This window comes from Epinephelus moara, chromosome 3, assembly GCF_006386435.1.
Source record: "Epinephelus moara isolate mb chromosome 3, YSFRI_EMoa_1.0, whole genome shotgun sequence".
NCBI lineage: Eukaryota > Metazoa > Chordata > Actinopteri > Perciformes > Serranidae > Epinephelus > Epinephelus moara.
In genome coordinates this window covers 39641885-39657242 of record NC_065508.1, presented here as the reverse complement: position 1 = coordinate 39657242, position 15358 = coordinate 39641885, and the positions used below count along the sequence as shown (strand labels likewise).

At 44.7% G+C, this 15358-nt stretch overlaps 1 protein-coding gene across 1 annotated transcript in view; it reads right to left on the bottom strand.

The window, feature by feature from the left end:
• The window catches only part of riox2 (ribosomal oxygenase 2), an 87396-nt gene that overhangs the window by 61839 nt on the left and 10199 nt on the right, over positions 1-15358 (bottom strand). The window contains exon 2 of the mRNA XM_050041068.1: positions 14533-14652. Within this exon, the coding sequence (XP_049897025.1) occupies positions 14533-14652 (120 nt within the window). The remainder of the gene's footprint in view (positions 1-14532; positions 14653-15358) is intronic.

The window sequence follows — 15358 nt, the reverse complement described above, 5'->3', positions numbered from 1 at the left end:
TAAAAGCATAATTATAAGGCTACGAAAACCAAACAAATTTTATTTTATAGCGATTATACACTTATATAAACATATTAATGGGTAGAATATTCAGATTCACATTCAGATTGACAATAAACCATGCCAAATATTACACACTGGCCCTTTAACCACACCCTTGATCTAGTTCTGACGTATGGAATTGAAATTGATAACCTAATAGTCTTTCCACAGAATTCCTCTCTATCAGATCATTATTAAATAACTTTTGATTTCTTTCTACTCGATTACACGCCACTCAGCAACAGTTACTACACATTTATCAGATAGTGCTGTCGCAAAATTTAAGGAAATGATTCCATCGACGTTAAATTTAATACCATGTCCTTCTGTAACAGAGGTTTCCTGTACGGACTTTAAACTCTCCCGAATTGATCATCTTGTCGATAGCACTGCAGGCTCACTGCGAACAACACTCGACTCTGTAGCTCCTCTTAAAAAGAAGTTAACAAAGCAAAGAAAGTTTACTCCTTGGTACAACTCTCAAACCCGAAAATTAAAACAAATATCGCGAAAAAATTTGAAAGGAATTGCCGATGAACCAAACTGGAAGAATCTCGTTTAGTCTGGGAAGACAGTCTCAAAATGTATAAGAGGGCCCTCCGCAATGCCAGAGCAAACTATTACTGAGCATAATAGAAGAAAATAAGAGCAACCCCAGGTTTCTTTTCAGCACTGTAGCCAGGCTGACTGAGAGTCACAGCTCTATTGAGCCTTATATTCCTTTAGCCTAGCAGTGATGATTTTATGAGATTTTTTAATGACAAAATTCTAACTATTAGAGGCAAAATTCATGACCTCCTGCCCTCAGATGGAACCATTCTGCCCTCAATCACAGCTCTAACACCTAATATATCTAGATAGCTTCTCCCCGATTTCTCTTCAACAGTTGACCTCAATGATTTCTTCATCCAAATCATTGTGTCTCTTAGACCCCATCCCAACTAGGCTACTTAAGGAAGTCTTACCTTTTGTTAAATCTCACATTAGACATGATCAATATATCTTTATTAACAGGCTATGTGCCACAGTCGTTTAAGGTAGCTGTAATTAAACCTCTTCTAAAAAAGCCCACCCTAGACCCAGAGGTGTTAGCCAACTATAGACCAATATCTAATCTTCCCTTTCTTTCAAAGATCCTTGAGAAAGTAGTCGCAGACCAGCTGTGTGACTTTCTCCACGATAATAACTTATTTGAGGAATTTCAGTCAGGATTTAGAGTGCATCATAGCACTGAGACAGCACTAGTTAAAATTAGACTTGCACCGATTAATCGGCAGTGCTCGGAATCGGGCTGGTTTTCACGTGATCGGCCATGACCTGCGACCGGCCGGTCAGTCTAAAATATGTCGAAATAAAACGCCGGTCAATTTCCCGCCGCGCCGCATGATTGACATCCTGTAACATCAGCAGCGCACACACATGCACATGTGCAACTCGCGGCTTGGGCAATGTGAGGAAGTGAAACATGGGCGGCTTCTCACCTTAATCATTCACGCACACACATCAAAAGAGAGAAGGAGAAAGTTGTTAATTGTCCGTGTTAAACGTAACTGCGGAGCTCTCACTGCTGCACTGTGCTGCTTGAAGCTGACGAGGCACGTGTCCGCGTGCCGAAGATGCGCGTGTCCGCGTGCTTACTGGCGAGCGCAAAGACCTGTGTGAGTTTTCCACAGGAGATATTTTTACTTTTTTGTCTGTTCAAGAAATTACCCACAAATGCTATACACCAAGTAATATTATTTTACTTATCCATGTTTTTATTTATGTATGCCTTTTTACTTATTTATTTTAATACTGTACCTGAAGTTATATTTGAGCAAAAAGGGAAAATCTCTCTTAACCTGTGCCAATTTTTTTTTTGTTTGTTTGAGATGATTATTGAAATGCTGGTTGTATCATATTGCAATATCTTATGTGCTGTAAAGGGGTTTGAAAAAAATGAAATCGGTATTGGCCCAAAAAAACTGTAATCGGTGCAAGTCTAAAATTACAAATGATCTTCCGATTGCTTCAGACAAAGGACTCGTCTCTGCACTTATTAGAGCTTAGTGCGGCATTTGACACAATTGACCATCAAATTCTGCTACAGAGACTTGAACATTTAATTGGCCTAAAAGGTTCTGCACTAAGCTGGTTTAAATCTTTTTTATCTGATCGTTTTCAGTTCGTTCATGTTCATGATGAATCATCTTTATGTACTAAAGTTTGTTTTGGAGTTCCACAAGGTTCTGTGCTCAGACTAATTCTGTTCACTTTATATATGCTTCCCTTAGATATCAGAAATCACTCTGTAAATTTCTATTGATACGTGGATGATACACAATTGTATTTATCGATAAAGCCAGAAGAAACGGATCAATTAACTAAACTTCAAAAATGCCTTAAAGACATAAAAACCTGGAAGAGTTTGTTCTTAGCCCCAAACACCTCAGAAATTCTTTGATGATATAGTTTCTCTGGATGGCATTGCTCTAGCCTCTAGCAGTACCGTAAGAAACCTCGGAGTAATATCTGACCAAGATTTGTCTTTTAACTCCCATGTAAAACAATTCTCGCAGACTGCGTTTTTTTCATCTGCGTACTATTGTGAAAATTAGGCCTATCCTGACCTGAAAAGATGCAGAAAAATTGGTCCACGCTTTTGTTACCTCTAGGCTGGATTACTGTAATTCCCTATTATCAGGTAGCTCTAATAAGTCTTTGAAAACTCTCCAGCTAATCCAGAATGCAGCGGCACGTGTGCTGACAGGAACTAAGAAAGCAAAATCCAGAATTTAATTTAAAATCCTACTCCTTACTTACAAAGCTTTAAATGGTCAGGCTCTGTCCTATCTGTCAATTTGACTTCAATTGTTATGAAAAGTTTTGAGAAATACATGTTGTCTGTGCAGAGGCCAATTTGGCACTTGACCCATACCAGTTTGCTTATAGGCTGGGGAGAGGTACTGATGACGCCGTCTCTCAGATTAACTCATATCGCAGCGGTGCCTGGACAGCGTGACGTGTGTGGTTGTGCTGCTGCCGTGGTCCTGCCAGATGCCTCCTGCTGCTGCTGCCATCATTAGTCATTAGTCATACTTCTACTGTTATTATACACATGACTATTGTCGCACATGTACACTGCCAGATATTAATACATACTTTCAACATATTGTACCACAGTAGCCAGAACTATATAACTATAATATTNAAAGCCCTGTGAGGCAAATTGTGATTTGTGATATTGGGCTTTATAAATAAAATTGAATTGAATTGAATTGAACAGCATCACCCTCTTCACAGTCAAGCACTTGGAATGCCCAAAAGCATATGCACGGATTTAATTTATTGATTTTAGCTCAGCTTTTAACACACTTCAACCCCATCTGCTCATCTCAAAACTAAGGCAGATGAGTGTCAACCCTTTTTTAATCAAGTGGTATTTTTCCTTTTTAACTAATCGAAGTCAGCAGTTAAGAGTCAATAACACCCTGTCAGAATACAAATCAATCAGCACAGGTGCCCCACAGGGTTGTGTCAGCTCCCCGGTCCTTTTTACACTTTACACAAATGAATGTACAAACAGCCACCCAGGGAACCTTGTTTTTAAATTTTCTGATGATACCGCCATCCCCAGCCTAATGCACAAAGACTCAAGCCCTTCAGCCTATTTTTCTGAAATAGAAAACTTTGTGCAATGGTGTGATGCTCACCATCTTATTTTGAATGTTAAGAAAACTGAAGAGATGGTCTTAGACCCGAGATCAGTAGGGGACCATAGTCCTGTTGTGATACATGACTCACCCATTGAGCAGGTCAGCTCATACAAGTATTTTGGAGTTCACTTAGATTACACTTTTAGTTGGAATGTCCACGTTGAAGGTCTGTGCTCTCGTTTACAGCAAAGATTGTATTTTTTGCGCAGACTTAAGAGTGTATGGTGTGGACAAAAGCATCATGTTTTTATTTTACCAGGCAGTACTACAGAGCTTAGTCCGATACGGGATGTTAGCCTGGTATGTCAACCTCATTGTCAAACTGAAAACTAAGCTTGCTCGTCTGGTCCACACGGCCATGAAGGTTATGTGAAGAAGGGACTAGGGTTGGGTCGGTTCTCGGTAATACCAATCCGGTCCGGTACTCCGTCTTAGACTTTTTTTTTTTTTTTTTTGAGACCGACCGGACCGCATATGTCATTTTACAGCCTGTGTCTGCCTCTTCGCCAAACACACAGCGAGCAGGAGAGAGAGGGGGGTGGGGGTGAGGCGGGGACTGAGCTAGGGGGTGAAGGTGCGCATGCGCCGAGGCCTCTACTGAAGCCTGGAGTTTGTTTAACAGTGACAGACGGGGAGTCGATAATAATGGCGGACAATTTAGTCTAAAAAAAATCAAAGAATGCACCAATATGGCAACACTTTGGCTCTGAGGCAGATGAAGGAGGCAACCCTACAGACTTAGATAATCCGAAATGCAAACATTGCATGAAAAAAGTTTCGGCTTCAGGTGGCAACACTTCTAACTTGAAGAAACACCTGAAAAAACAGCATGCCCTCATCGCTGCACAGCTCGGTACGATAGGGTCTTCGTCCTCTGCTGGGACTTCATCAGCACAGCTCTCCACTGAAGGGTTCTTTGCAAAGGGCACAAAGCACAAGCGTGACGGTCGCAGATGGAGGGAGTGCACTGAAGCAGTCGCCACATACCTTGCTGCAGATATGGTTTCCTTCCGAACTGTTGAGAAGCCAGCTTTTAAAAGACTGCTACGTACACTCGACCCTCAGTATGAGCCCCCCGGTCGAAAGTACTTCTCAAAAACTGCCATTCCAAACTTGTACAATCGAGTGAGAAATGAAGTCCAAGCTGTACTGTCTTCAAATAGCCACTTTGCGCTGACGACGGACATGTGGTCCAGTCACGGTATGACACCGTACATGTCACTTACGGTTAATTTAATGAACAAAGACTGGAAGATGGTGTCAAAGTACCTCCAGACACACTTCATTCCCAAAGACCACAACACAGAAAACTTGGCTGACGCACTTGAAGAGCTTCTGAGTTGTTGACAACTGGATCCGAAAAAACTGTCAGCAGTAACAACCGACAACGAATTGAATATCAAGAATGCGATCAGGGATCTGAAATGGCCGTGGGTCAATTATTTGGCCACAACCTCCACCTTGCCGTGAACAATACACTGAATAATCCACCGTTAAAGAACACCATAGATAACACTATGCAAGCCTGTCACAGCATCACTAGCCAATTTTCTCACAGCTGGAAGAGGAGGAGGGAGCTGACGAAGGCACAGAAAGAACTCAACCTGCCAGAGCACCAGCTTGTTACGGTGAGATATCATTTAATGAAACAATACACGTGTATACGCACGGGCGCACACGCGCGCATACACACACATATTATTATCAACGTTATTCATACATAATGTATTATTGCTATTATACTATTGCTACTATTATAGCCCATTATGTATTATCATCCAACGAGATTGTCCAACTCGTTGGGGGTCCAAGCATGAAATGATCAAGCGAATGATGGAGCAGCAAGACGCAGTAAACCGTGTTCTAGAGAACGACAGAAAGGCCATCTCCAAGCTCAACTGGCAACACAAGGATGTGTTAGCCTCCCTCGACAAAGCCCTCAAGCCAGTCAGTGATTTCACTGACATTCTCAGGGGGGAAAAATATGTCACCATATCGTCACTCATCCCAGTGCTCAAACTCATGGAGACTGATACTTTTACTGCTGAGGGGGACGTAGATCTCACCAGGGATGTGAAAGCTGGCATCTTAACGCGACTGAAGGGAAAATACAACGACGACAAAGTCAGGGAGATTATGCGCGTGGCCTGTTTCATTGATCCACGGTATCGTGGGACTTGTTTCTCCGGTGCGGAGTTGGAGAACACTGTGCGTAAAATGGAGGAGGAGGCCGTCACCCTGGCCAAAGAAATGGAGCGACCGGAGGATGAGGAGAGCAACGCAGCAGCTGCACCGTCGCCACCTAAAAAGAGAAGAAGTTTGGGGAGTCTTCTCAGCAACACAGCAGCGGCCGCTGCTGCCATTCCAAAAACCACAGAGCAAAGGGTTTCAGATGGGATGCTCATCTACAAGCAAGAGGCAGTGGCTCACGGAGAAGAAAATCCGTTGGGATGGTGGAGAAAGAGCCAGTTTCGCTTTCCACTGTTGGCAAACGTAGCACGCAAGTACCTTTGCATTTGTGCAACCAGCACTGCATCTGAGAGGTTTTTTAGCAAAGCAAGGAATGTTGTTACAGCTCAAAGGTGTCATTTGAAGCCGGCAAAGGTAGACATGCTGGTGTTTCTGGCTAAGAATCTTGAGTTTGATGACTGAGTCTGACAACGACAGGTAAGCTATGCCAGTCAGAGAGACAGGCTTTAAAGGGCATTTAATCTGCAGTGTTTTATTTATTATTTGATGTTCAGTGCAATTCTTTTACTGATACAATTGTCCTACATGATGTTTACAGATTGTTTTCATGTGGACTTGCACTCACTGTGTAGTCTAGGCCAGCCGATTTATGCCCTGGTTAGATATTTTCTGAGGCTGCAGATTTGTATTTTATTATTATTTGTACACGGTTTACAATTATATGTTCATTTGCACTCATTGAGTAGGCTGGGCCTGCGGATTTATGCCATATTTTAAATGGTTTTTGTTGAGGTCATTTTCTATTTTGTACATGTGCATGTCATAGAGACAGTTCGTTTTTATGTGTTCATTTGCATTCATTCAGTAGGCTAGGCCTGCAAATTTATGCCATTTGCCATACAGTATTTACATGTTGTACATGTTAGAATACAAAGAGCACTGAGCAAAGAGGCACTGTTTCATAAACAAAAGGATAATTTTTTTTATTTTCCTAGAGATGTTCATGTTTGCACTGATTGAGTTAGCTAAACCTGCAAATTTATTTGTAAGGAAGGAATTAAAGAAACGAGGTGTTACTGTCACTCTGTTGACTCTGGTCGTTTTTTATTTTAAATGAGTCAACTGCGCCCCCAAGTGGCAAAAATCCGGTATTACCAACTTGATCCGGTTTTTCATAAAAACTGGACCGTTTTTTTTTTTCTCATACCGACCCAACCCTAGAAGGGACTATCAGACCTTGCAGTTTATTTATGAGCAAACTGTTTGTAGGCAAGCCCAGAGGATAGTGACTGATCCATCCAATATTCTTCATTTAGAATATGACCTCCTACCCTCGGGCAGATGATATAGAGTCCCTAACTGCAAACTCAACTGTTTTAAGAATTCATTTGTTCCAACCTCCATCAAACTTTTAAACAATTCTGCTTGAGGCCGAAGATTGTGCAATAATTTTTATAGTGCTTTTATTATGGTGATCTTTTAACATGTGTTATGTATGCATGGCGTATGTATGTGTTATGTGTAATGTTATGGCATATGTGCAATACTGTCATGTAATTGTTGTTGGGATGGTATGGCTGTGTATTGTTTGTTGTCATTGTGGCTCTCAAGGCATTTATGGCACAGTTGCTGAGTCCAAGACAAATTTCCCTTAGTGGGACAATAAAGTATATCGTATCGTATATCTTAGAGAGCTCATAGTGCCATATTATCCCACTAGAACACTGCTCTGAGAATGCAGGGTTACTCGTGGTCCCTAAAGTCTCCAAAAGTAGATCAGGAGCCAGAGCCTTCAGCTATCAGGCTACTCTTCTGTGGAATCATCTTCCTGTTTCGGTCCGGGAGGCAGACACCGTCTCCACATTTAAAGGGATAGTTCGACATTTTGGCAAATTCGCCTATTGCCGTAATCCCTATAGTCATATGAGTAGGTACATTACCTTTAATTGTCAGTGCGTGCTAGGGCATTAACGAATTTGATTTTTTTCAGGTCGACTTATCTGTCAAAGTCGAAGTAGAATCGACAAGTCATTTGATGACGTCATCACATTGACACGGCGGAGGAAAGTGAAGTATCTCCACACATGTGATGTGTGTCTATCAAGGCCCGAACATACTCGGGCGGAATGTACGTGGAACAGACTCTGCGGAGGTCCGCGCGGACTCAAAGCGGACGTCCGCAAGCCCTGTGCGCGCAAAGCTCAGATTTTACGACTGGCGGACTCCGCTCCGTGCACCAGTGACTGCTCGGCATGTATTTTTCACATCGCGGGGATTTTTCACGGACATTTTTACAGGAAACTACAACGCGGAAGTGCGCTCGACTATGAAAGCCCGAATGACTGGAGTGTGCTCCACTTATAGTAGCCCGAGTATGTTCACTTAGTCAAGGATAAAGTATCAGTGTAAGCCAAACAGAGGCAGCGATTGCATTCCGTACACAAGCGCACACAGAGAGAGAGAGGGAAAAAACATACGACTTGTCGACTCCTCCCAGGGGGTGTCGACTTGTGCCACTGACGTCAACACGACGACAAATCGACTTTTCTGTTAATGCCCCAGTGCGTGCTGTTCTGACATCGGTGGGGCAGAGCTGCCCGCTGAAATGGAGGTAAACGGTACAGGTCCCTCTCTCCCTCAAAACTAATCAAATACACCATCAAATGACTCCAAAACACTCTTGTGGACAACTTGTAGCTTACACATTCACCACGCTATGAAATAATAATGTAATATTATGAGACAGAGTTGTTTTGAAGCCAAATGCAGAGCCGGAACTACATTCCAGACATGCAGTACTTGCTGGGCGGAGTGATTTCAAACAGCGTATGTTTAGTGCAGTTACTCCCGTCATCAAAACAACAAGTTTGTTGAGAAGAAGCCAGAATATACAGAGGAAGAGTTACAGGTTTTGGAAGAAGAGAGAGCAAGAAGAGAGGCTGGGGCTGCCGAGCAACCAGGGGCTGAGGGGAGACCCAGAGCCGGTGGTGTAAATGTGGGGCTTACTGGCCACTTTATTAGATACACCGGTGCAATATAAATATAGAGTACGCCTCAAAATAATCACCGGAACACAGGGAGAATATGCTAACTCCACACTCATAAATCACCACAACTCCTGAAGGAACAACAACATAAAATGTTCCCTAGCAGTCTCTTTATTCCCAACAATGAGAAGTAATGCCAGTCACTTCACTATATGCTCTGGGCAAGCACTTATCCATAACATAACCACAACAACATTTGCATTTTAGCCTTATTTACCATGCTTGGGTTGTAGGCTAATGTTACTCAACATGGAGGTAACGTTACAGCAGAGGGATTGGTGAGCAAAATACACAACGATCACTTACCACGTCTGCTCGTTTAGTGATGCCGACAGATGGTATGGCAGTGTCTCTCAAGAAAGGAGTTTGAACCATTCGTGAGCTTCTGCGCACCATCCTTTCAGCATAGTCCTCCGGTAAAAAATGGCAGGAGCACACAAACATTTTCCGGACCATTTCCACAGGCGTGCTGGGGTCGATGTCCAGCACAAATAGCCATTGTTTAATCCTGTCCGTATTACTAGTTGGAACTACGTGAAACTCCACTTTGCTCCATGTCTTCGGCTTGTTACTGCAACCTTTTACAATGCATGTGTAAACCATGATTTACAAAAACACTTGTAAACTTTCCTAAAACCTTCTGGTGTGTCCAGCTGACGATACCGCAAATGGCTACAAGCAATAACAACGGCACTGTCTCAGCTGTGCACTGTGTCACTCCGCCCAGTGGTTTACTCAAGAAAGTAGTTCCGAGTATTTGCTTCATGTGTAATGTTACTAAATTATACATTATTATTTCATAGCGTGGGGAATGCGCAAGCCATGTGTTGTCCACTAGAGCGTTTTGGAGTCATTTGATGGTGTATTTGATTAGTTTTGAGGGAGCGAGGGACCTGTACCGTTCACCTCCATTTCAGCAGGCAGCTCTGTCCCACCGATCTCAGAACAGCACGCACTGACAATTAAAGGTAATGTACCTACTCATATGACTATAGGGATTACGGCAATAGGCGAATTTGCTAAAATGTTGAACTATCCCTTTAAGACTAGACTTAAGACTTTCCTTTTTGATAAAGCTTATAGTTACGGCTGGCTCAGGCTTGCCTTGGACCAGCTCCTAGTTAGGCTGACATAGGCCTAGTCTGCCAGAGGACCTCCTATAATCCATTCATCCATCCATCCATTTTCATCTGCTTATCTGGGGCCGGGTCGCGGGGGCAGCAGGCCAAGCAAAACACCCCAGATATCCCTCTCCCCGGCAACACTTTCCAGCTCCTTCTGGGGGATCCCAAGGCATTCCCAGGCCAGACGAGATATGTAATCCCTCCAGCGTGTTCTGGGTCTGCCCTGGGGCCTCCTACCAGTGGGACATGCCCGGAACACCTCCAGCAGGAGGCGCCCAGGAGGAATCCTGATCAGATGCCCGAGCCACCTCAACCGACCCCTTTCAACGCGAAGGAGCAGCGGCTCTACTCCAAGCTCCCTCCGGATATCCGAGCTCCTCACCCTATCTCTAAGGCTGAGCCCAGCCACCCCACGGAGGAAACTCATTTCCTCCATTTGTATCCACGATTTCATTCTTTCAGTCACTACCCAGACTTCATGACCATAGGTGAGGGCTGGGACATAGATGGACCAGTGAATTGAAAGCTTTGCTTTCTGGCTCAGCTCCCTCTTCACCACGACGGACCGGCGCAGTGCCCGCATCACTGCAGAAGCCGCACCGACCCGCTGATCCATCTCACACTCCATTCTACCCTCACTCGTGAACAAGACCCCAAGATACTTGAACTCCCTCACTCGTGAACAAGACCCCAAGATACTTGAACTCCCTCGCTTGAGGCAGTAACTCTCCCCAAACCCGGAGAGGGCAAACCACCGGTTTCCGACAGAGGACCATGGCCTCAGACTTGGAGGTGCTGACTCTCATCCCACAAAGCACATGTAGACTGGATAGGCAAACTTCCACGCCCCCTCCAGCCTTGCAAGGGTAAAGAGCTGGTCCACTGTTCCACGACCAGGAAGGAATCTGCATTGCTCCTCCTGAATCTGAGGTTCGACAATCGGTCGGAGCCTCCTTTCCAGCACCCTGGAGTAAACTTTACCCGGGAGGCTGAGCAGTGTGATACCCTGATAGATGGAGCACACCCTCCGGTCCCCTTTTTTGAAGATGGGGACCAACACCCCGGTCTGCCACTTTGCAGGCACCGTACCCGACCTCCATGCGACACTGAACAGGAGTGTCAGCCAAGACAGCCCGACAGTGCCCAGAGCCTTCAGCATCTCAGGGCGGATCTCATCCACACCCGGCGCCTTGCCACTGGGGAGCTTTGTAAGTACCTCAGCGACCTCTGCCAGGGATATGGGCGAGAGTTCCCCCGAGTCCTCAGGCTCTGCCTCGTTCTCAGTGGACGTGATGGCCGGGTTCAGGAGGTCCTCAAAGTGCTCCTTCCACCGCTTGACGATGTCCCCAGTTCAGGTCAGCAGTTCTCCCTCTCTGCTGAGCACAGCCTGAGACAAGCCTTGCTTTCCCTTCCCGAGTCGGTTAACAGTCTACCAGAACTTTCTTGAGGCCAACCTAAAGTCCTTCTCCATAGCCTCCCCTAACTCCTCCCATACCCGGGTTTTTGCTTCAGCAACCGCCACAGCTGCAGCCCTTCTGGCCAACCGGTACCTGTCTGCTGCTTCAGGAGACCCCTGGGCCAGCCAGACCCAAAAGGCCTCCTTCTTCACCCTGGCGGCCTCCCTCACCGCTGGTGTCCACCAGCGGGTTCATCGGTTGCTGCCCCGACAGGCACCGACAACCTTCTGACCACAGCTCCTAGCAGCCGCCTCCACAATGGAGGCTTTGAACATGGCCCACTCAGACTCCATGTCCCCAACCTCCCCCGGGATGCGCAAGAAATTCTCCCGGAGGTGGGAGTTGAAAACCCGACGGACAGGGTCCTCTGCCAGACGTCCCCAGTTCACCCTCACTACACGTTTGGGTTTACCAAGTCTGTCCAGCAGCCTCCCCCGCCATCTGATCCAACTCACCACCAGGTGGTGATCAGTTGACAGCTCTGCTCCTGTCTTCACCCGAGTGTCCAAGACACACGGCCGCAGATCTGCTGATACAGCCACAAAGTCGATCATTGATCTTAGGCCTAGGGTGTTCTGGTACCAGGTACACTTATGAACCTGGGTTTGAACATGGTGTTCGTTATGGCCAGTCCATGGCTCGCACAGAAGTCCAATAACAAAGCGCCACTCGGGTTTAGATCAGGCAGGCCATTCCTCCCAATCACCCCCCTCCAAGTTTCTCCGTCATTGCCCACGAGACCGTTGAAGTCCCCCAGGAGAACTATGGAGTCCCCAGTCGGCATGCTTTGCAGGACACCACCAAGAGACTCCAAGAAGGCCAGGTACTCCGCACTGCCGTTCGATGTATAAGCACAAACAACAGTCAGAGACCTTCTCTTTGCGACCTGCAGTCGCATCGAGGCAACCCTCTTGTTCTCCGGGGAGAACCCCAACACAGCGGTGCTCAGCCAGGGGCTTGTGAGTATCCCCACACCCGCCTGGAGCCTCTCACCCTGAGCAACTCCGGAAAAGGCGAGAGTCCAGCCCCTGGACCAGAACCAGTGCTGTGAGTGGAGCTGAGCCCAACTATACCTAGTCGGTACCGATCCACCTCCCGCACCAGCTCCGGCTCCTTCCCCACCAGAGAGGTGACATTTCACGTACCAAAAGCCAGCCCGCGACGCCAGGGATCGGCACACCAGGGGGCCTGCCCCTGCCTGCCGCCCGGCACACAATGCACCCGACCCCAATTTCTATCCCTGCGGGTGGTGGGCCCACAGGGCGACGGCTCCATGTCACTACTTCGGGCTGAGCCCGACCAGGCCCCATGGTCTAAGGCCCGGCCACCAGACGCTCGTTGGCGAGCTCTCCCCCCGGGTCTGGCTCCAGGAGGAGGCCCCGGTTTCCCCATAACGGGCGAGGTGCTCTTCTCCCAAGTGGTCCGCTTCATCGAAGGTCTCTGAATAACCTCCTATAATACACCGATCACCTTTTCTCCTTCTCTCTCTCTCTCTGTCTCTCTCTCTCCTTTGCTAACACTCATGTCCTGCATCTTACTGCATCTCGCTAAAAGGGGATTTATGGTCGTGCACTGACCCTATGCACGTAGCCTACGCACGTCGCCTATGTCGTTGTGAGCATTTTTACTTCTGCGGTGGTGTGTCTGTGTCACTCTGCAGTTACACCTCCAAAACACTAGTCAGCGGCGGAGGTTTCTGTGAAGTGCTGTCAAGTTTAGTTGATTCAAAACACACATTAAACATGGCTTAATGAAGACAATTTGAAAAACAAATACACAAATTGGCTTCACTACAACTTGCAGCATTCACAGACAAACACTTGTGTTAATCCAGACACATTTTCCCCACAAACATGCTAACGTTATTAGCACAAGCCTATGGCATTTTACATTGTATAAATGGGCCTAGCAACTAGCGATCTTTTCCTCTTCTCATGTAAAACCAGGGACAACGGCAACATTTAACAAAGGTAACAGCACACAGCTTGGCTCCATAACAACTCACAAGGTTCACTGACAAAACAACTGTCCTGTACTAAACTCATTTTTTAAATAAATACAACATGCTAACATTATTAGCACAGGCCTATGGCATTTTACATTGTATTGCTAGCCTAGCGGCCGGCGAGCTTTCCCTCTTCTCATGTGAAACCTGGATAAATCCCGAAGCATAAATCCCTGAGGGATAATTCACACACAAGACTTAAAATGCTCTTTTAGTGGAGGCTTTACTCTCTTCACAATTTATAGGTTCTTATCTGTGAGCCTACGTCATAACCTATGCGTCGATTCAACGCAGAACTAATTACGTGTTATTCGGCTCTACTGCATGTCACTAACTCTTCTCCGGAGCCTTTGTGCTCCACTGTCTCGCAGGTTAACGTATATTGAAGTGGTGCCTGGATGGTGTGACGTGTGTGGTTGTGCTGCTGCCGTGGTCCTGCCTGATGCCTCCTGCTGCTGTTATCATTGGTCACATACATATACTATCATATATTAATATACCAAAAACATATTGTACCACAATAGCCATAATTATTACTATAATAATATTACTTAAACTAATGTTGTTTTAAGCTACTGTCACTACTGTCTTTCGTGCATCGCTCTCTGTCTGTCTTCATGTATCATTTTCCATACGTATTACTGTTAATTTATTATGTTGATCTGTTCTGTACGACATCTATTGCACGTCTGTCCGTCCTGGAAGAGGGATCCCTCCTCAGTTGCTCTGAGGTTTCTACCACTTTTTTGTCCGTTAAAGCGTTTTGTTAGGGGGAGTTTTTCCTTATCCGCTGTGAGGGTCCTAAGGACAGAGGGATGTCATACACTGTAAAGCCCTCTGAGGCAAATTCTCATTTGTGTTACTGGGCTTAGATAGATAGATAGATAGATAGATAGATAGATAGATAGATAGATAGATAGATAGATAGATTTTGGCTGTTGAGTGAGTCCAGTCATGGATTCATTGTCTTACCTCAACATCATCATAGTGAGGTGGAAGGCCCTGGGACTCCTGTGGTGTGATGTAGATGTTAGAGCCCACCAAGGCTCCGAAGAAACACTCCAGCTTTTCCTGGATCTTCCACAACTCATCCTGCAAACAAAGGAAAAACTCCATGAGGGCTGTTTCTGACAAATCAGACAATTGGATCTGAGATTTCAGATCCATATTTGTATATCTGGTGCACTAATATGACTGCTGACACAGTGTATCAAAACATTTTGAAGAATACCAAGGGTCACATAAAAGTCATTTTGATTAAAAACCCACATCAAGTGAGTTGTTGTTTCCAATGTTGGGCACTCTCAAAATGTAATAAATTACATATTACTAGTTACCTTCATTTGAAGGTAATAAGCTACTTTAAAATATTACTCTGTGTAGAGTAAAAAGTTACTTAATACACCACTTTTGCATTACTTTGAACAAAATGATCTCATATACATATATATATATACACATATACACACATATATATATATATACACACATATACATATATATATATATATATAAATACATACATACACACACATATATACACATACATATATACATATATATACATACATATATACATATATATACATACATATACATATATACATATATACATATATATACATATACACATATATATACATATACATATATACATACATATATATATACATACATATATACACATATATACATATATATACATATATATATACATATATACATACATACATATACATACATACATATACATACATACATACATACATACATACATATACATACATACATACATACA